Below are 27995 nucleotides of genomic sequence, written 5' to 3'. Positions count from 1 at the left end.
TCCCGCCGCGCTCCGCCCCCCCCCCCCCCCAGGCCCCGGACTACCGCCGCACCCTGTCTACCCGGCCCCCCAGACCTCCCGCTGCGCCCCGCCAGCTCCACCTCTAGACTGCGCGCCCTCGCGCGCCCTGCCCCACGCGCCCCCTGCACCCGGCACCCGGACGTCCCCAACTGCGCCCCGCCCCACCCCTTCACCCAGCCCCCAGACCGCCCGCTGCGCCACTGCAAAAGTCCACCGCGCCCGGAGCCAACGCTGTACAAGCCGACTACTGATCGTGAGTTTGCCAATCCGAGAGCCTTGCGGCTGGGGCGGGGACCGAGGACCTGGGCACAGTGGCGCGCCCGGAGGTGCCAGAAGCCTGCGGAAGGACGTGTCCTTAGCGTATTTCTCTCTTCTTAGGTCCAGGGTTTCGTTTTGTTTACCCGGTCTGGTGGTATTTGCTATTTGTCTCAAAACACATTTCTTTGCCTCTTTGAACTTGTTAGTCAGGAATCTGATGGATGTGTGCGTGTCTGCGCGCACGCGCTCACCTACTTCTAGAGAACGGAAGTCAGAGTTCAGAGGAATTATTACTCATCTCCTGGGGGGGGGGGTGTCTGTTTTCCTGTTCAACTATAGAGGACCAGATTAGTGAAAGACTTCTCTATCAAAGCTAGTTAACATGATCTTGACCTCGCTGGGTTTTTTTCCCACTGCTACACCAGAAAGCTGAGATCACCCACATGCCCCATGATGCTCCATGTGAGTATTGGTTCTCTTGGGAATTCACTTTCCTGGGAGCATTGCTGAGAAACGAGTGGTTAGATGGGGAGGGAAGTTAGGAGATGGAAAGGAGCTGGCCTTGTACAGAAAATACAGGGCATGCTCAGGGATGCCAAGCTTGCTAGAGGTTTGTGGGGAACTTAGCAGGAAAAAAGTCTGGAAAACAGGGGAGAGCCCAGACCCCAGAGGCCTTAAGATTAGGGCGAGGCACTCAGCTTTTACCTTATTGAGAGTGGATGAAATTGGAGGGTTTTTATTACAAAGAAAAGTGGGTAGGGTGGCTGAGGAAGATTGTGGGTGAAAATCCATCCTGGGACTAAAGACAAACTCATTTAGTCTAGATGTGAATACAGGCTGAAGGCAATGATGTTTGAGAGACCCCGATGACAGATGATGAACAAAGTGAGGCAGGTGGCTGCTGTGTATGGAAACAGGAGAGAGGGAGAAAAGAGGCAAAGATAGAAGAGAGCTTTGGTGTCTTAGTTTAGTTTCTTCTCCAAAGTAAAGTCTGCTACAAGAACTTGAGTCTGGTACTTTGTTTGGGAAATGAGCCCAGAATGCCAGATTGAGGATGTGGGGAGGGAGAGACCAGGAAGGAGAGGAGGCATTAAAGGGCACATGGCTGAGCTGTTTACCACTGTGGGCAGCTGGAGCTCAGCTCCTCCTGTGAGGAACTCCAGAACGCACCTGAGGTCCACCACCGTGGCATGTGTCCCTGACGCCCCCCACTCCCCATTGTCAGCTCTCTGCCACTTCGGAGCTGCCCCTGTGCACCTGCCCAAGTGAGAAGGCATCTGAGTGCTCAGGAAATTCCTCCATGGCAGCTGCTGAAGTCAGAGGTGGGCCGAGGGGAGTCAACAGGGGACCCAGGGCATGGCCCTTGTCATGGGGGAGCTAGAAAGGTCAGCATAGGGGCAGACCCTCGTGTTTCCTCAGTGCTCACTGTGTACTCACAACAGGGTGTGTTTATACACATTCTCTTAATCTTCAAAAACTATCCTCCAAGAGGTGTATTACTCTCTTTTTATAAATGGGGAAACTGAGGCTTAAGTCATTTATCCAAAAGGAGCTGCTTTAAGGGAATAATAAGCTCAATTTTAGGCACACTGAATTTTAAAAGACCTCTGGAAACCACAGAAAGCTACCCACATACAGGTCAGGACAGACATGATAAATTGGGAGGGGTTTCAACTCATTTTGTCAAAACTGTCCCCAAAAATGCAGTTTCTGAAAGGTCACCTGACCTTTTTGTCCACAGAGCTGCAGCACAATACGAAGTCAACTCCTACACACCACTTCTCACCTCTGACCGGCCCTGCAGGACCCAGCCCCTCCCTTGGCCGCTCAGGGCCTGCTCCGCCCGGCCCGGTGCTCTCTGGCTGCCCTGCCGGGCGCTCGCCGGCCGCCCTGCCCGGTGCTTCTTTGGGCTGGGTGTGCTCTTCTCCTGCAGCATTTCGGATCTCAGTTGAAATGTCAGTTCCATCTTCGCGGTCATGTCCTCATCTAGGCCTTTCCTGTCATCTAATCCAAATTCTCCAGTTGCTTGATAACACATCACTGGTTTATTTTCATAAGTTATTAATTACTGCATTTCATTTAACTGTTTCCCTATTATTGTCCTTTCCCTTCTGAAATATCAGATTCATGAAAGTGGGGCCCTTGTCTGCTGTGTTCCTTGCAGCACCCCCAGTGGTTGGCGCACAGTGGGGAACCCAGTAAATGGGTTTTGTTCGCATGCATTTAGTTGCTGTGCTTTCACTCAGCCCTTCATCAGTTCTGACCAACCTGAGTCTTTGATTTTCTCTACAGCAGCTAGTTGAACCATGGCGACAACTCCTGCCAGTGCTTTCGAGGCCCTCATGGACGGAATGACCAGCTGGAATGTCCCCAAAGGCCCCATCCCATGTGAACTGCTTCTTACTGGAGAGGCTGCCTTCCCAGTGATGGTGAATGACAAGGGCCAGGTCCTCATTGCTGCCTCCACCTATGGCCGAGGCCGCCTTGTGGTGGTGTCCCATGAGGGCTACCTGCTGGATGCTGGCTTGGCTCCATTTCTTCGTAATGCAGTGGGTTGGCTCTGTCCCTCACCTGGGGCTCCCACCGGAGTGCACCCATGCCTGGCATCACTAGTAAGCATCCTGCAGGGCTGTGGGGTTCAGGCACAAGTTCAGCCAGAACTGGGGGCCTCCCTCGGGGTTTACTGCATCAATGCCTACAATGATACAATGACTGCAGAGCTGATCCAGTTTGTGAAGTGTGGAGGCGGCTTGCTCATCGGAGGCCAAGCCTGGTATTGGGCCAGTCAGCACGGTCATGACAACGTGCTGTCCAGGTTTCCTGGGAACCAGGTGACGAGTGTGGCTGGAGTGTACTTCACCGACATCTGTGGGGACACAGCCCGGTTCAAGATCTCTAAGAAGATACCCAAGATCCCACTCCATGTCAGGTGAGTGGTATTTCCCAACAGGGAGTCTGACATTTGTTAACAATTGATTCCATCTCCCTCTTCAATGAGCTTCCTCTTTTTGTTTTTTTTTTTAAAGTAGGCTTCATGCCTAGCGTGGATCCCAATATGGGGCTTAACTCACAACCCTGAGATCAAGCCCTGAGCTGAGATCAAGAGTCGGACACTCAGGGGTGCTTGGGTGGCTCAGTCGGTTGAGCGTCCAACTCTTGGTTTCAGCTAGGTCATGATCTCAGGGTTGTGGGATCAAGCCCAGTGTTGGGCTCTGCACTCCGCATGGAGTCTGCTTGGTTCTCTCAATTGTACTTCCATTTTAATACGCGTGATTCCCCACTCTACTTTGGAAGCACCACAAACCAAAAACAGGATAATTAAAATGCACCGAGGCCCAAAGGCAGCTGGGTTCTCAGTAGTACTCTGTCCTGGGCCAAATAGAAAAGCTTATCTTACTCACGTCTCTGTCTCCGGTGTCTATGCCGGGGTCGGCGAGAGTGTTTATTGGTGTCTCTCAAACAGATGAAAGAACATTGGTTTCTTTGTGAGCCCGGCTGTGTGCCAGGCCCCATTCAGCAGACCGAGCCCTGCTACCTGCTCATTTGTATCCAGTGAGAATTAGGCAATTGAGGACACCAATAAATAGAAACTCTAGCAGGTGTTGATATGAGCTATAGGGAAAGAAAAGCAGGAAAAGTGACCAGAGTGACAGGGAAGGGAGTGGAGGGTATTTAGGGTCATCCGGGAAGGCTTATCAGTGAGGCCCAGTCAGGACTGGCTGGTGTTCCAAACAGAGACACTTAACACAAGGAACTGACCAGGCAGGTGGTGCAAGGGCTGAAAACCTGTAGGAGAGACAGCAGGGTAACCGAGGCCTTAGCAATAGCCCGACCAGCAGAGGGAGGTCAGAGTGTCCCTGGAGCCCAGGTGCTGAGTCACCTGCTGGATGCAGGTGCCAAGCTAGGCCTGTCTAGCAGGAGCTGGGACCCCCGATGGAGGGCCTGTCTGTGGGACCTGGGGTCGCAGAGGAGGCACAGTGATTGTCAGAAACACAGCCTGAAGAGAGAGACAAAGACCCTGGCTCCTTCTCTTGCCTGCCTGCCTTCAGGCTTCTCCCCCCCGAAATTAAATAATTTTAAAAATCTTACGTCTGTCTCCTTTTTTCCCCATGATGCAAAAGCCCAGCTCTGAAAGGAAGCACCTTCATGACTCATTGGCTTTATGCCACAACACACACGTAACAGTTGCAAAATAACAGTACTACCAGCACAAAGGTTATTTTCAGTTCCTTTCATCCTTATGATATGTTTTATGAGGTATATAAAGTCAAACTACCACCCTTGAACGACACTTAGGCTAGCGCCCCTCTTATGGCTACTCCACTGAGTGGACACACATGTAGATTCATTTGGATATCTTACTTCCGCTTTTGGGAGTTGCTTTTGTGAATCAATATTATTTTATAATTATGTAACATAGCTATGTGGATCTAAAGTAAAATCCTAAGAAGCCAATATTCTATCCCTATTCCCTTTATATAATTTTCTTCTCTCCCTTTTTTAAAAAAATTATCTTTACTCCACTGTTAGTTCGTATATAAACACACACACACACACACACACACACACACACACACTTGAAAAAGATAATAGTATACTATACATACTTTCTCCACCGTACTTTTTTACTTAACATTACTTTCTGGGGGCGCCTGGGTGGCTCAGTAGTTAAGCGTCTGCCTTCAGCTCAGGTCATGATCCCAGGGTCCTGGGATCGAGTCCTGCATCAGGCTCCCTGCTCAGCGAGGAATCTGCTTCTCACTCTCTTCTACCTCTCCTGCCCCTCCCCCCAGCTCATGCTCTCTCTTTCTCTGTCTTTCTGCCTCTCAAATAAATAAATAAAATCTTTTTAAAAAGCCCACATTGTTTTCTGGATATGGCTGCATACCAGCCCATAGATACGCACTACAGAGTTTATTTCACTGAAATGTACAGATGCAGTGTAGTCTATCCAGTTAGTTTTTTACTGACAGACATTCAAGTTTCTAGTATTTAAAATGTTTTTCCAAAATTCTTACTATTACATCTGTACTACAAAAATGCTTATGTGCATAGGTCTTCATATTTTTGCATATCGCTGGAAATGGGATTGGTGAGTCAAAGGAGAAATGCAAATGTAATTTCTGCTAAACATTACCAAATTCCCCAGAATTGGGTTCCCCAGGAACCCAACTCAAAGACCGACACAGTGTACAGGACGTTTACTAGGAGGGACTCTCCAAATCAACACCTGTGGGGGAAGGGAAGACGGAAGGGTTGGATGGGAGAGATTGGGCCATGAGGCAGATATTTAGTAGCAAATATTTTTAATGGTATTTTCACTATTAAGTAAAACACTGGGAAAACTCTAAGTGTCTAATAAATGGAACACTGCTTTAATTATTATGGTATATCTTACTCTTCAGCTCCTTAAAGACTCATTACTTAAAGAAATAAGAAAATACTCATAATACAATAGACAAAAGTAAGATATAAAACTATATTTAAATGATGCCAAATTTGTTAAAACATGTTACGTATATAAGTAGAAAAAACACTAGAAGAAAATAAAATGAACTATTAATAGTGTATCTCTAGGGACAGGTTTATAGTTGATTATCATTTTCATCTTTAAACATTTCTGTAATCTCCAAATTATCTATAATTATAACCTGAAAAAAACTTCTTTACATTACTTTTTTGCCTTTTTATAAAATCTTAAACAATGGAAAAAATTTCCTCAGGTTACACTAAGATGTCTTTCTTTAACCTCACATCTTCTATTGTTTTATTAATTTGGCAATGAAATGGATAAAGAAGTAAATTTCCTTAACATATCAATTTTCCTTCCCTCTTTCTAGTACCTATCCATTCCTTCATTCATCTAAAATGTATTCTGGGGCTTCTGGCTGGCTCTGACTCTTGATTTCAGCTCAGGTCATGATCTCAGGGTCATGAAATCGAGCCCCACAACAGACTCTTGCTGGACATGGAGCCTGCTTAAGATTCTCTCTCCCTCTCTCCCTCTGCCCCTACTGCCACACACGCACACACTCTCTCTCAAAATAAATAAAAATTAGATAGATAGATTAGATAGATAGATAGATAGATAGATAGATAGAACTTTAAGTTCTAGACACTATTTTGGGCCCTGGGGGTTTACGGTACTGTTTAACTATATATAGTTTATTATAGTAGTGTTTAGTCCAAACTTGAATGACCAACAGAATTGCTGCAGATAGGGGCACCTGGATGGCACAGTGGTTGAGCGTCTGCCTTCGGCTCAGGGTGTGATCCTGGCGTTATGGGATCGAGTCCCTCATCGGGCTCCTCCGCTGGGAGCCTGCTTCTTCCTCTCCCACTCCCCTGCTTGTGTTCCCTCTCTCGCTGGCTGTCTCTCTCTCTCTCTCAAATAAATAAATAAAATCTTAAAAAAAAAAAAAAGAAGAAGAAGAAGAAGACACCACATCCCTAAGATCCCTATAAAACAAGGGCGCACGGCCTGGGTCTCAGTCAATAATTTGGGCTCTGGACAACCCCGTAACCTCTCCTCATCAGAATGACGAGAAGGAGAAGTCCCCCCCAGCAAAGAAAAGACAATGAGTCTGTGGCCTCTGCCACAGAACTAATGGATATGGATATAACCAAATAATCAGAAATGGAATTCAGAGTAACAATGGTCAAGATGATGTGTAGACTTGGAAAAAGTATTAATGAAAATGTTAATGAGAATATAGAATCTCTAAGGGCGGAAATGAGAGCGAATCTGGCAGAAATTAAAAATTCTATGAGCCAAATGCAGTCAAAACTAGAGACTCTCACGGCCAGGGTGAAAGGCAGAGGAACAAATCAGCGAATTGGAGGATGGGTTAGTAGAAGAGAAAACTAAAATAGAATCTGGACTCAAAAAAATCCACGCACAGGAATGTAGGTTACGGGAGATTACTGACTCAATGAAACGTTCCAATATCAGAAACATCAGCATACCCGAGGGGGTGGAGAAAAACAGAGGTCTAGAAGAGATATTTGAACAAATTGTAGCTGAAAACTTCCCTAATCTAGCAAGGGAAACAAACATTCATGTCCAAGAGGCAGAGAGGACCCCTCCCAAGCTGAACCATGACAAACCTACGCCATGTCACGTCATAGTGCATTTCGCAAATATTAGATCCAAGGATACAGTATTGAAAGCGGCAAGGGCAAAGAAATTTCTCACGTACCAAGGCAAAGGTATCAGAATTACATCAGACCTGTCTACACAGACCTGGAATGAGAGAAAGGGTTGGGGGGGGGGCATTTTTAAAGCTCTTTCAGAGAAAAACATGCAGCCAAGGATCCTTTATCCAGCAAGGCTGTCATTCAGAATTGATGGAGAAATAAAGACCTTCCAGAATTGCCAGTCATTGACCAATTTCGTAACCACGAAACCAGCCCTACAGGAGATACTAAAGGGGGTTCTATAAAAGTAAAAAGGCCCCAAGAGTGATACAGAACAGAAAGTCACAATCTATAGAAACAAAGACTTTACTGGCAACATGGCATCATTAAAATCATATCTCTCAATAATCAGTCTCAATGTAAATGGCCTAAATGGTCCCATAAACGCCACAGGGTTGCAGATTGGATAAAAAGACATGACCCATCCATTTGCTCTCTACAAGAGACTCATTTTGAACCTAAAGATACATTCAGACTGAAAGTAAAGGGATGAAATACAGTCTTTCATGCCAATGGACCTCAAAAGAAAGCTGGGGTAGCAATACTCATATCAGACAGATTGGATTTTAAACTAAAGACTACAGTTAGAGACACAGAAGGACACTATATTATTCTTAAAGGATGTATCCAACAAGTGGATATGACATTTATAAATATATATGCCCCCAACAGGGGAGCAGCAAGATACACAAGCCAACTCTTAACCAGAATAAAGAGACATATAGATAAAAATACGTTAATAGTAGGGGACCTCAACACTCCACTATCAGCAAGACAGAGCACCGGAGCAGAAAACCAACATAGAAACAAGAGCTTTGAATGCCATACTCAACAAGGTGGACCTCATAGATATATATAGAACACTACACCCCAGAACCAAAGAATACTCATTCTATTCTAATGCCCATGGAACATTCTCAAGAATAGACCATGTTCTGGGACACAAAACAGGTCTCAACCGATACCAAAAGACTGAAATTATTCCCTGCATATTCTCAGACCACAATGCTCTGAAATTGGAACTCAACCACAAGGAAAAATTTGGAAGAAACTCAAACACTTGGAGACTAAGAACCATCCTGCTCAGGAATGACTCGATAAATCAGGAAATCAAAAATCAATTTAAAGAATTTATGGAGACCAACGAGAATGAAAACACAACGGTCCAAAACCTATGGGATACTGCAAAGGCAGTCCTAAGGGGGAAATACATAGCCATCCAAGCCTCACTCAAAAGAACAGAAAAATCTAAAATACAGTTTTTATATTCTCACCTCAAGAAGCTGGAACAGCAACAGAGGGACAGGCCTAATACACTCACGAGGAAGCAGTTGACCAAGATTAGAGCAGAAATCAATGAATTAGAAACCAGAAGTACAGTAGAGCAGATCAACAGGACTAGAAGCTGGTTCTTTGAGAGAATCAATAAAATTAACAAAACGCTGGCAAGACTTATCCAAAAGAATAGAGAAGGGACCCAAATTAATAAAATTATGAATGAAAAAGGAGAGGTCACGACCAACACCAATGAAATTGGAAGGATTATTAGAAACTTTAACAACGGCTATATGCCAATAAATTAAGCAATCTGGAAGAGATGGAGGCCTTCCTGGAAACCTATAAACTACCAAGACTGAAACAGGAAGAAATTGATTTTTTAAACAGGCCAATTAATTATGAAGAGATTGAGTCAGTGATAAACAACCTTCCAAATAACAAAACTCCAGGCCCGGATGGTTTTCCTGGGGAATTCTACCAAACATTCAAAGAAGAAATAATACCTATTCTCCTAAAGCTATTTCAAAAAATAGAAACAGAAGGAAAGCTACCAAACTCATTCTATGAGGCCAATATTACCTTGATCCCCAAACAAGGCAAAGACCCCAACAAAAAGGAGAATTACAGACCAATTTCCCTAATGAATATGGACGCCAAAATCCTCAACAAGATCCTGGCTAATAGAATCCAACAGTACATTAAAAGGATTATCCATCATGACCAAGTGGGATTCATCCCTGGGATGCATGGGTGGTTCAACATTCGCAAATCGATCACCATGATACATCATATGAACAAGAAAAGACTCAGGAACCATATGATCCTCTCAATTGATGCAGAAAAAGTGTTTGACAAAATACAGCATCCTTTCCTGATTAAAACCCTTCAGAGTGTAGGAAGAGAGGGTACATTTCTCAATCTCATAAAAGCCATCTATGAAAATCCTACAGTAAATATTATTCTCAATGGGGAAAAGCTGGAAGCCTTTCCCTTTAAGATCAGGAACACGACAAGGATGCCCACTGTCGCCACTATTATTCAACATAGTACTAGAAGTCCTTGAAACAGCAATCAGACAACAAAAAGGGATAAAAGGTATCCAAATCGGCACAGAAGAAGTCAACATGTCTCTCTTCACAGATGACGTGATACTCTATATGGAAAACCCAAAAGAATCCACTCCCAACCTATTAGAAGTTATAGAGCAATTCAGTAATGTGGCGGGATACAAAATAAATGCTCAGAAATCAGTTGCATTTCTATACACGAATAATGAGACTGAAGAAAGAGAAATTAGGGAATCCATCCCATTTACAATAGCACCAAAAACCATACGTTACCTTGGAATTAACTTAACCAGAGATGTAAAGGGTCTATATTCTAGAAACTACAAATCACTCTTGAAAGACATTGAGGAAGACACAAAAAGATGGAAAAATATTCTATGCTCATGGATCGAAAGAATTAACATAGTTAAAATGTCCATGCTACCCAGAGCAATCTACACTTTCAATGCTATCCCGATCAAAATACTGATGACATTTTTCAAAGAACTGGAACAAATAGACCTTAAATTTGTGTGGAACCAGAAAAGGCCCCAAATCTCCAAGGAACTTTTGAAAAGGAAAAACAAAGCTGGGGGCATCACATTGCCGGATTTCGAGCTGTACTACAAAGCTGTATTCACAAAGACAGCATGGTACTGGCACAAAAACAGACACACAGACCAGTGAAACAGAATAGAGAACCCAGAAATGGACCCTCGGCTCTTTGGGCAACTAATCTTTGATAAAGCAGGAAAACACATCCGGTGGAAAAAAGACAGTCTCTTCAATAAATGATTCTGGGAAAATTGGACAGCTACATGCAAAAGAATGAAACTTGACCACTCTCTCACACCATACACAAAAATAAACTCCAAATGGATGAAAGACCTCGATGTGAGATAGGAATCCATCAAAATCCTAGAGGGGAACATAGGCAGCAACCTATACGACATCGGCCAAAGCAACCTTTTTCATGACACATCTCCAAAGGCAAGAGAAACAAAAGAAAAAATGAACTTGTGGGACTTCAAGATAAAAAGCTTCTGCACAGCCAAGGAAACAGTCAAAAAAACTAAGAGGCAGCCCACGGAATGGGAGAAGATATTTGCAAATGACACTACAGATAAAAGACTGGTATCCAAGATCTACAAAGAACTTCTCAAACTCAATACACGAGAAACAAATAAACAAATCAAAAAATGGGCAGAAGATATGAACAGACACTTTTCCAATGAAGACATACAAATGGCTAACAGACACATGAAAAAATGTTCAAAATCATTAGCCATCAGGGAAATTCAAATCAAAACCACACTGAGATACCACCTTACGCCAGTTAGATTGGCAAAAATAGACAAGGCAAGAAACAACAAGTGTTGGAGAGGATGTGGAGAAAGGGGATCCCTCTTACATTGTTGGTGGGAATGCAAGTTGGTACAGCCACTCTGGGAAACAGTGTGGAGGTCCCTTAAAAAGTTAAAAATTGAGCTACCCTATGACCCAGCCATTGCACTACTGGGTATTTACCCCAAAGATACAGACGTAGTGAAGAGAAGGGCCATATGCACCCCAATGTTCATAGCAGCATGTCCACATAGCCAAAGTGTGGAAGGAACCAAGATGCCCTTCAACAGATGACTGGATTAAGAAGTTGTGGTCCATATATACAATGGAATATTACTCAGCTATCAGAAAGAACGATTTCTCAACATTTGCTGCAACATGGACGGCACTGGAGGAGATAATGCTAAGTGAAATAAGTCAAGCAGAGAAAGACAACTATCATATGATTTCTCTCATCTATGGAACATAAAAACTAGGAAGATCGGTAGGGGAAGAAAGGGATAAAGAAAGGGGGGGTAATCAGAAGGGGGATGAAGCATGAGAGACTATGGACTATGAGAAACAAACTGAGGGCCTCAGAGGGGAGGGGGTTGGGGGAATGGGATAGACCGGTGATGGGTAGTAAGGAGAGCACGTATTGCATGGTGCACTGGGTGTTATACGCAACTAATGAATCATCGAACTTTACATCAGAAACCAGGGATGTACTGTATGGTGACTAACATAATTAAAAAACATTTAAAAAATAATAAAAAAATAAAATATTTTAGAAATCCCCCCAAATTCAAAGACCACAAGTGTAACCTTAGGCTTCTTGTCTTATAAAATTCTAAGAGTTTTGCAAATCCAGTGACTCAGAAAAATAACACTGGCAGTTTGATGGCAAAGTTATTTTCAAACCCTGGTTTGCAAATTTCTTTTCCTACTTTGGATCTTCCCTCAGCTTTTGAAAAGCCAATTTATTCTCCTTATTCAGACTTCTCGGAGGAGTCTTCCCTGATGACCCTATTGAATCTAGGACTGACGTTCCGGTGTCACTGTTCCCCCATTTATAGCCTAACCATCAGTGACCACAATCTGTACATTATATCCCACCTGTGCATTTGCTAAGGCCTGTCCAGCCAGCCAGACTTTAAAGCTGCAGGAATGCCTTGATCTTGCCTGTCCTGTTTGCCGCTTTATTCTCAGTGCCTGCTGTGTGAAATGTAGTAGAGATCAAGAGATAATTTGTACATCGTATAAGTTAATGAATACATAAGTGAATACATATCCAAAACCATAAAAAAGAAAGGGTGGCCTCTTATACTAGTGTTAACCCCACGGTTAACTTCACGTTAAGGAATGTTCCGCCAGGAGAACTCAGCCAAAAACTGAGCTGAAGCTGGCTGACCAGGTCAGCTGTAAAGTCTAAGAAGGCCCGCTTACTTTAAGCCTAGGCCCTCAGCTCAGATTTGTTCCTTCTTCACCTGGCATTCCCTTAGAGGTTTTTAGGGAACTTTCCTGCCAACAAATCTTGGTCAAATGCTCCTGGACTGACCCAGCAGGTTTGCTAACTTCAAATTCCTGCTGGAGGCAGGAAATACTCTGTCTGCCAAGGGGAGGGGCATTCTATGAAGCACACCTATGCTTCTGTGCTTAAGAGGACACTGCACTTGCTTTAACATGCAAAGTCAGATCCAAAGGCGCTCACTGCTTTTATATCAAGACACAGAAGAATCTAGCGAAAACATTTCTCCCAGAACAACAGCTCAATACATTTACACATGCTGTCACCTCTAAGGTCTAGAATATATTAGGAACGGCTCACGTGAAAGTAAACATATGCTAGCAGCTTATGCATTTCTTGAAGATTTCATGTTCAGTCATGTGATCCTCACCACAATCCCAGAGAGTTTCCAGGTTGTGTGAAATGAGACTAGATCCTGGAGCTGCCCTCTCCACCAATCTGACCAGATGAATGAAAAATGCTAAGTAAAGAGCTGAATGTGGAGGTTTTGAGGCTGACAGGTGACACATGTGGCAGGCACGTGGCATCGCCTGACCCCACTCCCACCCCAGATGCAAGAAAACAGTGGACACCACAAATCCAAGAACTATCATTAATGCCTTTGCATGTTTTAGAAGAATGAACACATTGGGTGAGATTAAACACAAGTACGAAAGCAGCAAAGCTACTTCAGTGTTTGAGGGAGGCAGAAAAGGATGCTGGAGTGGCCATCTTCCCTGCACAGTGGTGGGTGGAACCCCTCCGGTGTGTTCCACCCCTGGAGGGTGGAGTGGGCTTAGCCTCAGCTCCCCGACTAGCTCCCAGCAAGGACAGCAGGAGGCCCAGGTGACCTTTGCCCTTCAGTTCAGGCTACGAACCTCAAGCGACAAAGTGGAAAGCAGAAATACATCAACCTCCATATATCTGGGAAGATGGATGGATGTGGGGTGTGTGTACAAACAAACAGGTAAGTTAGAAAGCACAGGAAGGAGAATTGACCAGAACTATTGCAGAACATGGAAAAGATCTGCGGACCCTAACTGGGAAGAAATCCATATAATAACTATAAAAACACTAATAAATTTGAAAGGGAAGTATAAGAGAGACAGAAATTTAGTATGGAAAGACAACAGAATCAGTCATGCCTGGAAGAAACATGTGACCCAGTGAACAGAAGCAGATTCCTTAGAACGGTTCAAGCCATGACAGTTTTATTTAAAAATATATGTTAAATAAAACAAGCAACAGAATGAGATGAAAAGGAGGATTTCAGAGCAAAGAAAACCAATTAAGAACCAAACACCTCAGGAAAAATAAGCCAATTAGGCACCACAAGGAATAGAATAGGCGAGGCCAGGGTATGGTGACGGGACAGTGGCTCACTTCCCACTGAGTCATGGCTGTCATGACTGGGAGGGCTCTTTAAGCTGTTTTTAGAAAGTCATTCCCCGAGTCTCCTGCTGCTCAGACGTGATCTATGATGAAGGAGCAGAAGGCATGCTGAGGACAAAGCTCAAGCTGACACCCCACCACCCCCCTCCCCACTCCCAGGTGGGATCTGTGTGACATTCCTCAGGCACTCCTGCCTGCCCTAAAACTAAGGTAAGGGAAAAACAAATGGTTAACGAATAGAGATCTCAGTCCAACAGGACAAGAGTCTCCCTCAATTTACAAATGTCTTAGTGATTTACAAGAAAAAAGCATTCTTGTCAATAACGTAACTTCCGCAAGGAAATTCCCAACTGTCTTAATGTTACTGCTTTACTAGAGGGAAAAATAACCTTAACTTGACAATGGCAAGGCCTCTGGTATCTGGTAGGTCTTCTTGAGCTTATGAAAGTTCTTTTGAAACCCTCCCTTTTCCCTTATCTCCCCTAACTCCAAGTATATAATCAATTGGTTCTCACAACCCCAGTGCAGCTCTTTCTGCCCACCGATCTTGTCCCCATGCTTTAATAAAACCAACTTTTTGCACCAAAAACATCTCAAGAATTCTTTCTTGGCCGTGGGCTTCGAACCCTAACGTTTTTCCTACATCAATAATCTGGTGTCTTTCCTGAACACCAGCCCCTCATGCTGCCCTTCTTCCTCAGTGCCTCCTGCACTCTGAAGAGACACATGTGTTTCCTTTTTCATAAGTGCTGTATTATTAGCACCTTCACATCTATCTATCTATCTATCTATCTATCTATCTATCTATCTATCTATCTATCATCTATTTTAAGGATTTATTTATTTATGGGGCAGAGGGAAAGAATCCCAAGCAGGCTCCCTGCTCAGCCTGGAGCCCAACGTGGGACTTGATCCCAGGACCCTGAGATCATGACCTGAGCTGAAATCCAGAGCCAGATGCACAACTGACTGAGCCACCCAGGCTCCCCAACCTTCACATCTATTTAAAGGCTCCTTTGCACAACCTATATGTGTTGCTTGCCATATACCCACTTGTGGCTTAATCCAAAGACTCAATAATTGAAGGAAAGTTTCTGCTGTGTGGACAACATTGGCCTTAGAAGCAAACCACCCTGGATTTGCTTCCCATTCCCACCAGTTATTAGCTAAGAACCATGGAGCAAGCTGCCTAACTTTTCTAAGCCTCATTTGTAAAGCAAGAATAATATAGTTCAGGTTTATCATAATGATTAAAAGACATAATCCATATGTGTAAATACCTAGCATATATTAAGTCTCATTAAGTAATAGCTACTTTCATTATTTTTCAGGCTTCAATACTGTAAATAGATAGTATACAAGATTTTAAATATTGGTAAATAGATATCGGAGATCATTAATATTGCCCTTAAAACATTGTCCATCTGTTGAGAATTACTTGGTGTCCCATCTGCTGTGATCTACTATGCTTCCACTTCCTTCCTTCATTTTTCTTTTGAGAAACATCCCATCTTTTTACAAAAATATTTCTAAAGGAATTAAAGCTTACCATGAAAACATACAGACAACAGAGAAATATACAGAGGAGAAAGGCCAGTTGTGCTCCATCCCATACCACTGTCCCCAGTCTCACTCCTCTGGACTAAGGAAGCTACCACTCTGAGAAGCCTGATACAGATCATCTAATTTGCTCATCTGTGCATGTGTGTGAGTTGAAAACTGGTATTTTAGTTAATGTATCCTGTTTGAGAAAGTCTGCTTTTTCTGTATATTTACGCCACAAACTAGTGGAATATGGCATCCAGGCTCTCTGTTGTCCTCAGAGTCTGGGAGAATATTGCTCCATTGTCCTCTGATTCTAATCAAGTGTGTTTTTCTTTCTGTTCAAATCATCTCTTCTTCTTTTTTTTTTTTTTAAATGTCACTGATCCACTGGATGCTGACAGAGCCATTACCATCCCACATGCAATTATGGGCTCATCAAATTTTAATTTGCTTTGTAGCAGTTTTTGCTTTTGGTGCTTTGTTCTTAGGACCCTAAAAACCAATGATGATTATATCTTTGGTAAAGTGTAACTTTTACCCATGGAAAAAAATACCCTTTTATCTTTGTGTATTTTAATTCTCTCCTCTTTGAATTCAGTTGCATCTCATATTAATACTGGTACTTCTGCTTTCTTTTTGCTGTGTTTTTCAGACACAGCTTTGATGATATATAGATTTCCTCATTTTCAGTGCTTCTGTGTGAGTTTCAAGTCTGTCTTTTACAAGCAGCTTATGCCTAGATGTTCTTAGCTCAATTCAAGAGCCTCTGTCTTTTTATATAGAAGTTTAACCCATTTATATATAGTGATAATTTCAGTGTATCTCTTCCTGTTGCCTTTTTTCTTTTGTTTTTATGCTTTGTTTCTTTCTACATTCTTTCTTGACAAAGTTTTCTCTATTCTTAAATTCCCCAACACATTTGTAGATTATACATTTTATTTCTATTTTTCCAGCCGTTACCTTAACATTTTAAATTTCATTTTTAATTTTTAATTACCTGAGAAATTACATTCGTACATTCTCCCTGTTTGAAAAAAAAAATACCAGTGAGGCTAAAGTTCTTTTGACCATCTCTTTCAATACTCTTTCAATGTCTCTCTATTCCACAATCCAAAAGTTTACTGTGGTTTCACCCTGACTTTTTGACATTTACATTGACATATACTAACTTTTATTTTTGTCTTACATAAACTGCATCACCAAGTTATGCTATTTTAGACATTTTTTTGCTCAGCAGAATGTTCTGGACACCTGTCCACATTAATTCACATGCATCTACCTGTTGTTTTTAATCGATAAACACCAAGCCATGGTATGATTAATGCCAATTTTTTATTTGCTCCTCCTTTATGCTGAAGAGAAATTAAGGAGAAACTGTACAAGAGGTACTTTTTTCAATAATGTTTTGTTACTTGAATAAACTATTTTTTAACAACATTTGCTTTTTAGTATGAGACAGTTTTATAAAGCTACTTAAAATTGGGTATAATCACACTAGCCAAGATGGTCACTGAAGACATTTTGATAAGTATTCTTTAGATTCTGCTTCTATGTCTGGTTTTGTGTTTTCTGTTTGTTTTGGGTTTTGTTTTTGATGGTTCATTTCACAAAATTTGGTTTATTTAGAGTACAGTATCTTGGAATCTGATTTTGAAATTTTTTCCATTAAGCATTTTCCAATATTATCTAATAATTATTTTAATTACTATATAGTATGCCATCTATAGTTAACTGTAACTTATTTAACCAATTTCCCATTGTTTGACATTTAGAGTACCTACAAATTGGTTAAAAAAATCTTGATGGGTGCCCGGGTGGCTCAGTTGGTTAAGCGTCTGCCTTTGGCTCAGGTCATGATCCCGGGGTCCTTGGATCAAGTCCTGCATCAGGTTCCCTGCTCAGTGGGGAGTCTGCTTCTCCCTCTCCTTCTGCCCCTTCCCCTGCTTGTTCTCTCTCATAAATAAGTAAAATCTTTTTTAAAAATCTTGAAATACAAACTTTTTCTGAATTTATTACGCTTAGACCATTTCTTAATAAAAGTGGTAAATATTCTCATCAGATTTAAGTGAGAATTTTAAAAGAGTATGTGTTTGCATAAATCTTTAAGTGCAGTATTAAACAATTTACTTGTGTTTCTACCTCAGAGCTAGCAATTTGATGTTTTCACAGCTCCTTTTTTTTTTTGGCAGAAAATTAGCTCTGAGACATGTAGACGTAGGACTAATTTCTATAGGAATGGACTATTTTTTCCTAACTTGTTTATATGTGTAATTACTTAAAAAAGACATGAAAGTCAAGCCAGAATATCCACCACTCAGTTGACTAGCATGGGAAGAACTCCTGGAAGGGTTCACGTGGAGAACATGGGCTTTAAGATGTGCGCGTAAGGCCGCTACCACACTCCTCGGTATCTCATCAAGTCTGTGACCACGTCGGTTATAAGAAGCACCATTACCTTGTGTGTCACGAAGTAAGAGCAAACACTGCCAATGAGACAATGATATCCCATCGCTTAGCTGTGGAAAGGTGAAAAAACCTGCCTCAGACTCAATAAAGTCAATGGCATCACATACTCCAGCCCTAGCAGTTATTAGTGAGAGCGCGGAGATGGGCATGAACGAGGTCGTCTTTGCACCCCGCACAGATTTCCCCAGCCAGCGAGCTTCTTTCAGTGCTGCTTTGACTGACCAGAACCCCTATGTCCCCCTGTCACTTTGCAGCTGTGTGGAGGATCTCAGGCAGGACCAGCAGCAGCTCCTGGAAGGGATCTCAGAGCTGGACATCAAGACGGGCGGAGTGCCCTCACAGCTGCTGGTGCACGGGGCCCTGGCCTTCCCTCTGGGGTTGGACGCCTCACTCCGCTGCTTCCTGGCAGCCGCCCGCTGTGGCCGGGGCCGGGTGGTCCTGGCTGCCCACGAGAGCATGCTCTGTGCTCCCAAGCTGGGGCCCTTTTTGCTCAATGCTGTGCGCTGGCTGGCCAAAGGCCAGACGGGCAAATTTGGGGTGAACACAGGTCTAAAAAACCTGTGTGCCCTCCTGTCAGAGCACGGCCTGGAGTGCAGTCTGCAGCCCCATCTGACGCCTGACGTCCGTGTCTACTGCTGTGGGGCTTACAGTGACAAGGAGGCCAAGCAGCTGCAGGAGTTTGTGGCCGAGGGCGGGGGCTTGCTGATCGGGGGCCAGGCCTGGTGGTGGGCCTCCCAGAACCCAGGTCGCTCTGCTTTGGCTAGTTTCCCCGGTAATGTCATCCTCAATGGCTTCGGCCTCAGCATCCTAGCTCAGACTCTGGATGCGGGCTGTTTCCCCGTCCCTACCCCCGAGATGCAGAGCTACCACTTCCGCAAGGCACTCTCTGAATTCCAATCTGCACTGAATCACGGGGCTGGCAACTTGGAAAAGCACTGGCTGGCGAAGCTGGGAGCCGATGGCGCAGGCTTCCTACAGATCCCTGCAGAGGGGGTCCCTGCTTACATATCCTTGCACCGACTCCTGAGAAAGATGCTGCGTGTGTCGGGCCTTCCAGCTGTGAGCCGGGAGTACCCTGTGCCTGGTGACTCCTTTGAGGCTGCAGCGCTCTGCCTGGCCACGGAGCTGGCACGCTCTGGGACCGACTGCTCCCAGCTGGTGCAGGAGCTCGGAACCTGGAGCTGCAGCTCCGGACAGCCCATCACTGTGGAGATCGATGGGAGCAACCCAGGTACGGAGTGAGGAGTGTAGCCAAAGCATCAGAACCCGGGGGACGGTGGGGTTCCCGGGCTCACAGGACAGTGCAGGTACTACAGCTCACGTGGGCCCGCTTCAGTCTCTGTCACGTACTTTTGGGAAGACGGAGTTGGGGCCCTGCTGAGGGTTGTGGAGGGGTGCACGCCTGAAGCAGGGATGAGCTGAGGTAGGCAGGGCAGGGGCTGTGCCTGTGGGGGGGCGCTGTGAGGCTCCAGGTGCAGCAGAGGCAGGTGGGTGAAGAACTCAGCCTTTCCTCTGGCTTTTGTCAGGCCCCTGTGATGCGTGGGTGAGCACCAGGCTCTACCTCCCACGTGGACAGAGTGCAGAGGTCTCGCTGTCTGACGCTGCGGCCTGTGCCGGCCTGAAGGTAAGGCCAGAACCGCCCCTGCTGACACCCCAACCCACAGAGCCACTTTCTCTTCCTCAGCTCTCAGCAGTGCCACCAGGGGGCCAGGAAGGGATGATTCTGCCCATTTCACAGATTTCATAGACAAAGCAGCTCAATTTCAGGGAGCCTAAAGGAGGGACTGAGATGCCAGAGCTAATATCAGGTACTCGAACCTAAGCCCCTGGATATCCACATATGGTGATTTTACGTCCCCACGGGCATGTGAGGGGGGCCAGGAGAACCTGCCGCATCGCCAACAGCACACGGCCTTTCTGCGGTGTACGTCATTACCTTCACACCTGAAGGGTGTGCTTCATCTGACCACAAAAATAGGCCCTAGAGGCAGAATTAAAATTGTCCTGCGTCAGCTCTGAGGGTCACTTCCTGTCACAGGGTGTCTTCTGTGTCAACTTCCTTTCTGGAGCTCCTTTACATTAAACCTAAGAAAAGTAACCCCAGGACTCCGGACAAAACAGCCCTCAACCCACCTGACCAGGAAGGGGAGCCCTCGACAAAGGGGGAAGCAAGAATCAGTCCTCCCCGCTCAGGCCAGATCCTGCTGCCTCTGGATGGGTGGCCTCCTATCTGCGCACAGAGGGTGACCAGGATCCCCTCTGGCTGATCCTGGCTTTGGAATCACCACATTGGCGTAGGCCCTGCCACGAGAGTCCAGATTCCACCCAGTACAGAGGCTCCGCGGGGCCCTAGTCAGTTTCGGCCTCAGGGTTAACCTGTCTGGTCTGTCTGGTGACAATCCACTGTGGAGCTGTTTAAATCCCTGGAAGAATGGTTCCACATACCTTTCAGTCCCGATGACTTTTGGAGTACTAAAATTTCATAGGTTTCCATGCATAGCTCATCAAAGGAAGAGGCTGGTGTTTTTCTAGTACCTGCCATTCACCCAGAACAGCACAGACCCCTGTCCCCCCTCCACACACACACACTAAGGGGACCTAGTTCCTCCTACACATGGTGGAATCACCTCCCCAGGTACAGATTGGCTGCCACACCGATAACTTGACCAAGGCCAGCAAGCTGTCTCGAGCCCCTGTGGTGACGCATCAGTGCTGTATGGACAGGGCCATACGATCCGTCTCCTGCCTCTGGGGTGGCCTTCTCTATGTCATCGTGCCAACGGGCAGCAAACTGGGCCCCATATCTATCACCATCAAGGGGGCTGTGCCTGCCCCATACTACAAGTTGGGTGAGTGAACCGAATGCTGAGGGAAGAGGGGGCGCCGGGGATGCCACCATAGTTATGGGCCGGTTGCTAAGGAAGGGTAGGGTAGGGATTGGCAGAGAGAAGAGTGAAGAACTGTTCAAGATGTAATTGGAGGCGGGAGCTATGAAATACCATGTCCATGGAGACTTCTGGGCAGAACTGAAGGGAGGGTCTAGAGGCCTGTCCTTCACTTCATACCAGGTAGACCCACATGTTAATAGTTCATTATTTCAGTGTCCTCCTCCTGGAGTTCAAGGTAAGTTGGGGAAATGGGTGACAGGCCCACGATATTTATTCCCAGGTAAGACATCTCTGGAGGAGTGGAGGAACTGTATCCAGGAGAGCCAGGCTCCCTGGGGAGAGCTGGCAACAGACAATATCATCTTGACGGTGCCGAGTGCAAACCTGAAAGACCTGGAGGACCCCGAGCCTGCACTCCGCCTCTGGGATGAGATGATGGGCGCTATAGCCCAGCTAGCAGCCCGGCCTTTCCCTTTCTGCCGTCCCGAGAGGATCGTTGCTGATGTGCAGATCTCAGCTGGTGGGTGCTCCTAGTCAGTGGACACCATTATTCATTATTTTGTGGTTTTTTAATGCCCTATGTGTGAAAGGCATAATCTCACCAGTAAAGGAAAAAAGACATAACAGACATAGACCTTGATGGGGGTGCAAAGATGTTCCCATATGAAAAGGTGAATCATTTACATATACAAGGTGAGATTTCACAGGATGGTGGAACAATCTCAAAAAAAAAAAAATGCTACTAGGAGTTCACAGACAGCAATGAGCCATCTCTTCATTGTTTTAAGGAGAAACAAAAATATTCCTTCAAACAGAAGTCAGAGTTGGCAATGGAAGGAAGGAGTAAGGAAAGAAGTTTATGTTAAGTATTGAGTGGTTTACATGAAAGAAAAATAAGGAAACATGGTTCTGACATAGAGAACATTCCTTTGGAGCTCAGAGTTCTTCTCCTTAAAAAAGAAGATTATCTCTGCTAAAGAGCATAAATCTCTACAACAGGGGCTTACATTGCAGAAGAACTGACATCGCTCTAGCCTCAGGGATCCCAAATCCAGACACAGGACATAGTGTCAGAGACTCACACAATAGGAAACTCACACAAAACGAAGCACTAAACTGTAGCGAGAATGCTTATGTCAAGTGTATTTGTCTTGTTCAGGGCCAGAGTGGGGAGGAGGGCATAACCTGGCATGAAAGGCTGGGAAGGGGGCTGGGGATTGTTCAGTTTCTGACCAAGCAGAAAAGCCATCTACTTTCCAACCAGCATGGAGATTCTGGCATTACTGGGGGCAACCAGGATGGTGAAGGAAAGTTACCTAGCAGAGAGGGATGAAGGGAGATAGTTTGGGTGCCCCCAGCCTCCACCATGCCTCATCTCTTCCTTCTGCATTCCCAGGCTGGATGCACTCAGGATACCCCATCATGTGCCACCTGGAGTCGGTGCAAGAGCTCATCAATGAGGCAGGCATAAGGAGCACGGGTCTGTGGGGCCCCATCCACGAGCTGGGTCACAACCAGCAGCGACAAGAGTGGGAGTTCCCGCCACACACCACTGAGGCCACCTGCAACCTCTGGTCTGTCTACGTGCATGAAACGGTCCTGGGCATCCCCAGGGCTCGGGCCCACCCTGCTCTGAGCCCTCCAGAACGAGAGAAGAGAATCAAAACGCACCTGGGAAAGGGAGCCCCCCTGCATGACTGGAATGTGTGGACAGCTCTGGAAACATATCTACAGGTACAAAGCAGAAAAGCGGGGAGGTAAGGGCCAGCAGACCCCTCCATCATGTAGCATCCTGGACCCCCTTCACCACCCCCTCCGGCCTGGGCACAGGGGACCTGACTGCATAATGGGACTTTTCTAAGATGGAGGAAATAACACCTGTCCCACTGGCTCCCTATACTTCGTGATGTTAAGTAAGAGGAAATGAAAAGTATCTGGAAACCAAGTATTTCAGCTTACTGGTCTACCGGTCATAAGCAGAAGTTCTGAGTTAGTCATTCCTGAGATTGGAGCCCAGCACTTCCACTCACCAGTCTTGACCATGGTCTCCTAATAAGTGCTCCAGAAATGGGTATTGTTTTGTTGTGCTTTGTTTCTCTTCACCTTAGTTCTGTGGATCAAGTGAGTGTTGCATTCCTTCGTCCCTTCATGATAACAGTGGTGTGTCTCCAGGACAACTACAAGAGGCTTTTTAGGAGATAACTGTTGTCAAGGTTCTCTGCCTTCAGTCACCCTACTTGAACCTGAAATGTTTTAGAATGAATAAATGACTAACCAACCAATCCAATGGGAGAACACCAAAGTCCTGAAGCAGGTGGGCTTCCCGAGAAATACACACGAAGCCCTGCCCCCCTCCCAAACTGCTCCGAACATTAACGTTTCCGAGTTGTCAAAGCTGTTCCCCAGATGTCATCTGTCATTAGGATTTACACTCCAGAGTCAGAATTCTCCACAAAAGGGCGAGAGGTCTGGGACATGCCAGGATCCCTGCTCATTCTACACCTCTATTATCTTAGCTGACAAGGGCCTCCTGCCCATGGCTTTCAGGTGGGCTGCCCCTCCGTGTACATGAGTCACTCTCCTTTTGAACCCCTTGTGATGTGCCTGCTTCTTCCTTGTTTTGCCCCAAAGGGAGTGTTCCACAGAGCAAAATAGTAGCCTTGAAAATAGTTACAGATCTGAGATGGCTGTACAAAACCAGGGATTTTATTATGTCTGGAAAGTGTTGGAAGTTCCCAGCCTTTAGAGCCCCAAAGGCCAAACACGTGAGATATGAGGGTTTCCCATCTCAATCAGGCTTAGACCTGTCTGATGCCTAGAAAAACACTTGGGACCTGGGCATATAATTTTTTTAAATTAGAGATAATTATAATAACTGTCATTTATTGAGTATTTATGTCTTTTGAGATATTCGCTTCCCTGTGAAGTGCCCTACTAAACTCAAGGGGTATAGGTTCTGTGGCCAAGAGGTGGAATGAGCCAACAGGATTGTATTTATGTGCAGGGATAGGGTGGGCACACAGGGGCAAATCATAGGAGGGAAGCTCATGAATGATCAAGGGGAAAGAATCACTGTAACTGAAATACACTTTGAACGTGCATCTGGCAGGTACTTCCACAAACTGGTTCCTCATCCTGTCCCTTCTTTCTCTTCTCAGCTCCAGGAGGCCTTTGGGTGGGAGCCATTCACCCAGCTCTTTGCTGAGTACCAGACGCTCTCTGGCATCCCCAAAGACAAGGATGGCAAGATGAACCTATGGGTGAAGAAGTTCTCTGAAAAGGTGCAGAGGAATCTGGCTCCATTCTTTGAGGCCTGGGGCTGGCCTGTCCAGAAGGAAGTGGCGAACAGCCTGGCCTGTCTGCCTGAGTGGCAGGAAAACCCCATGCGGGTGCACACGCATCCTCAGGAGTAAATGATGTGCAGCAAGGTGGTGGGGGGAGAGGCAGTTAAGTCATAAGACAAAATGACACCAACTTCCTCAGGAAAATGCCCTTGTTTCTGTTCCCCTGTTTATACTGTTGCTCTCACCGACTTGCTTCATCCAAATCCTCCAGCGGAGAATCTTACGTCTGTGCATCCTAAAGTCCTGCAAGCTCTCAGCTTCTACTTTTGACCAACAGTTCTTTCTTTTCTTTAAGATTTTATTTATTTAAGAGAGAGAGAGAGAGAGCACAAGAGAGTGAGCACAAGCAGGGGTGAAGGGCAGAAGGAGAGGTGGAGAGAGAAGCAGACTCCCCACTGAGCAGAGAGCCTGATGTGGGACTCGATCCCAGGACCGTGAGATCATGACCTGAGCAGAAGGCAGACATTTAACTGACTGAGCCACCCAGGCGCCCCCTGACCAACAGTTCTAAAGACTATGGGTAGCCAAAATAGTCTGATATCACTCCCTCACCCCTGCCAGCCCTGAACACGGCTGTCAATTTCTTATGCTTTGGGAAGTTTTCTAATAGCAAGAGACAGGCTGGTAGAGAGAGCCCTGAACTTGCTTTGGTTCTATGGAAAATCTCTTAAGGTCTCTGTGTTTCTGTATTGTCATCCCTGACATGGGGATAAAAGTCTACTGTTTGAGAATGGTAAACGTGTTCATCCCCTGCAATATGCATACATATGCAAGGGTATTCTTTAGCTTTTGCCAGGGCCCATGGTGGCCTGTCTGGGTGGACGACCTGTGTGGACACCCTGAAAACTGAATCCCACTTCAGAGTTGGCCACCTTGGGGTGGGCATGAAGTCTCTAAGAGTATTTAATGCATTATCAGTGTTGTTCCAGACATGATAACGCTGATAGTTATTGAGATCCTAGCCTGTCTTCTGTCCCTTCTCCCCCCTCTAGCAGGATTCTTGGGTATGACCTAACCCAAAGAATGGTGTAAACTCAAAACAGATGGTATGAAGATACCTGGGTGGCTCAATTGGTTAAGTGTCCAACTCTTGATTTCGACTTAGGTCGTGATTTCAGGGTCGTGAGATCGAGCCCCGCGTCAGGCTCAACGCTCAGCATGGAGTCTGCTTCTCCCTCTCCCTCTGCTCCTCCCCCTGCTTACTCACTCTTTCTCTCTCTCTCCAAAATAAATAAAATCTTAAAAAAGAGAGAGAGAGAGAGAGATGGTATAAACTCAAACTGGATGTTACAAAGCACTTAGTCTTCTTGGTTAGTTCCATCTTCTAGTACTTTTGTTTCAACCAAAAGTAAGTGTCACAGTAGCAATGCCTACCAAGTCCACCAGCCTATTTGTTCTTTGCACAGAATAGGTGACTGACCCCTCTGGTCACCACAGAATCAAGGCAGTGTCTGGTCTTAACAGCAGCCATGACGAGAAGTCCGCCTGCATGACAGGTTTCACTGGGGATCAGGATCATACTGGGTACAGCAGACCAAATTAACCCACAATGCAGCCTCCCTGAGCTTTCACATAATCCATTCCGACCCATCCCAATTCTTTGGCTAGGTGGAGTTCTCATTAGAGCTCAGTCTCCAGGATTAATGATGGGGTGTGACCATTTTTCTCTAGCTTGCTTTTAAACCATATTTTTGTTGTGTTGAATATCATTCCATGAGCTGTGTTCAGAGCAGAGTGACTCCCCAGAAAGAGAAGTGACTTAGGGAATGTCTTTCTCTGAATCCCATCCTCCTTCTCCTAATTCTACGATAATTTCCTTTTATTCCACTATTATCCTTTGCCAGGTGCTTTTCACATGAAAGGCACTCAATAAACATTTGTGAATGGAAAGAACAGTAATGACACCTAGCACACAATGACAGTCACTCTGTCCCAGGCTTTGTGTGGGGTGTTTTCTGTGAGTTATGCCATGGAATCCTCGCAACAGACCTTTGAAGTAGGTACTATTATTATCCCCAAATCATAGTTGAGGAGACGGATGTTGAGGGATATTAAATAACTTCTGAAGTAACCAAGCTAAGAAGAGGGAGAGCCAGGGCTTGAGTGAAACCCCCAGCAATGAAAAAAATCCTCCATGAAGATTTAGAATTTAAACAAAAATTCACCTAGAAAATGGAAGCTCACCAAACTTCTGATTTATCTCATGTTAACTACTGAAATTTTATTAAATATCAAATTTAACCTCCAAAAAGATATTGGTACCTGATTTTCTGGTTGTCTCAGCATATGATTACCCTCCTTATAGGTAGAGGAAGGATTTGAACCCAGGAAATTCAACTTCAGAAGTGGTGTTCTTAAGCATGATGTTAAGGAGGAGAACATGGATGGGTAATACTGGGTTTAAAAGGTTGCCACAGAGACAAAGACAAAACCTGACTCTTCCCCACACTCTCTGTAAGTGGAAACTGGAGGCTTCCCCTTCTTACAAGTGGCTCTGCTGCTTGTTTCTAAGTCCACAGTTAGTTGTAACTGTGACTGTCTCAGGGCATTCTGTAGTCCAGGTGTATTTGCTCACAAGGATGTGAATGTAGCATGGTGAATCATCAATAAATGCTGTTTGCCAAAAAATAAAAATAAAAAACAAAACAAAAAAGTAAAATAAATGCTGTTTGCCAGGAACTGTTATAAGTGCTTTTATTTATTTATGCTCATAACAGTCCTACAGAATAAGTATTATTACTGTCTCCACTTTGCAGAGAAGGAAGCAGAGATACAAAGGTAAGTGGTGAAGCCACGTTTCCAACGCTGTTTGTTGGGACTCCAGAACCCACACTTTGAGCCAACACACTACAGACACTTACCAGGTCTGCTGCAACCTGCGGCTCTATTTACACGTACATGGCTACTGACCACAAATGGCCAACTTGATCCAAACTGCTAAAAACCCAACATGTTACTTCTAGTTACTCAAAAGAAATTTCTTAACGATAAGGGTCATTCATCCAAGGCACACATCCTTTAATACCACAACCCTGCCCTACCTAGTCTGGAGGATTTTAAGATCCGATGTTTCAAAATAACAGCTTGGCGGAGTCCTAGAAGCTTGTCTTAAACACAGGACTTGTATCCAAGTGTCCTTTGCTCATTCTGAGGGATACCCAAACTTCCATCTTCATGTCTCAGAGTGTGGGACAAGGAACCACATATGTTCTTATAGGCTATAAGATCCAGTATCTGAAATACCCACATTCCTAGAAAATTGGACAAATTTCAAAGGAAAGACATCACCCTAGAGTAATTTAGGGAAATAGTAATGGCTGCCTTACAGTTTTAAAGGCAGTAAGAAGAACTCTACCTACATCTCCCCTCAGCACTATATAGCCACTGACTTATTAGAAGAATAGGAAATTAATTTCAAAACCATTAAAGCTCTAGTGGTTTGTCACACTGAATGGAACCATAAAACCTCTTACTTCTGGCAAATATTTTTAAAATGAAATAACAAAGCCCGCTAAAGGGAATTAAATTAATTTCCCTCTTGTCATGGATTCTGGGGTCACCTATATTGTTCTTTGTCTCCTCCTTGTGGTTACGCCGAAACATTACAACTCCTGACTATTAACAGTACTGTTCCCATAGTGGCAAACTCAGTCCCTGCCCTAGTTTTTGTTTACAAGAGCTATCCATGCTACTCTTCCCATAAAACAACTGACAGTCAATATGCTCTTCA

The 27995-nt window shown here is 44.9% G+C and overlaps 1 protein-coding gene across 5 annotated transcripts; it reads left to right on the top strand.

Moving 5' to 3' along the window:
* Positions 1 to 24: 24 nt before the first annotated feature.
* On the top strand, positions 25 to 26944 carry TCAF2 (TRPM8 channel associated factor 2). Of its 5 annotated transcripts, XR_008956278.1 has the most exons (9): positions 299 to 741; positions 2572 to 3208; positions 18288 to 19264; positions 19560 to 19657; positions 20669 to 20882; positions 21202 to 21441; positions 22318 to 22655; positions 23030 to 23235; positions 24080 to 24166. XR_008956278.1 is itself a non-coding variant. In XM_026513052.4 (8 exons), the coding sequence occupies exons 2-8, from the start codon at positions 2586 to 2588 to the stop codon at positions 24332 to 24334; spliced, it is 2745 nt and encodes a 914-aa protein (XP_026368837.2). In that variant the 5' UTR covers positions 25 to 274; positions 2572 to 2585; the 3' UTR covers positions 24335 to 26944. The 5 variants fall into 5 exon arrangements, 4 of the variants coding, with proteins under 4 accessions (XP_026368837.2, XP_057160129.1, XP_057160128.1 ...); XM_026513052.4 differs by lacking the exons at positions 299 to 741; positions 23030 to 23235 and adding an exon at positions 25 to 274 and having other exon boundaries at positions 24080 to 26944; XM_057304146.1 differs by lacking the exons at positions 299 to 741; positions 23030 to 23235 and adding an exon at positions 48 to 274 and having other exon boundaries at positions 2575 to 3208; positions 24080 to 26944.
* Positions 26945 to 27995: the final 1051 nt, after the last annotated feature.

The sequence above is a fragment of the Ursus arctos genome, unplaced genomic scaffold, assembly GCF_023065955.2.
Source record: "Ursus arctos isolate Adak ecotype North America unplaced genomic scaffold, UrsArc2.0 scaffold_3, whole genome shotgun sequence".
In the NCBI taxonomy this organism is placed as follows: Eukaryota; Metazoa; Chordata; class Mammalia; order Carnivora; family Ursidae; genus Ursus; species Ursus arctos.
This window is presented reverse-complemented; position numbering and strand designations above follow the sequence as displayed.

Bases quoted from the DNA above. Each gene is read 5' to 3' on its own strand.
- TCAF2 (XM_026513052.4), top strand. From the start codon at position 2,586: ATGGCGACAACTCCTGCCAGTGCTTTCGAGGCCCTCATGGACGGAATG. The intron at 19,265-19,559 runs GTACGGAGTGAG...GGCTTTTGTCAG, and splicing joins GATCGATGGGAGCAACCCAG to GCCCCTGTGATGCGTGGGTG. The intron at 22,656-24,079 runs GTACAAAGCAGA...TTCTCTTCTCAG, and splicing joins CTCTGGAAACATATCTACAG to CTCCAGGAGGCCTTTGGGTG.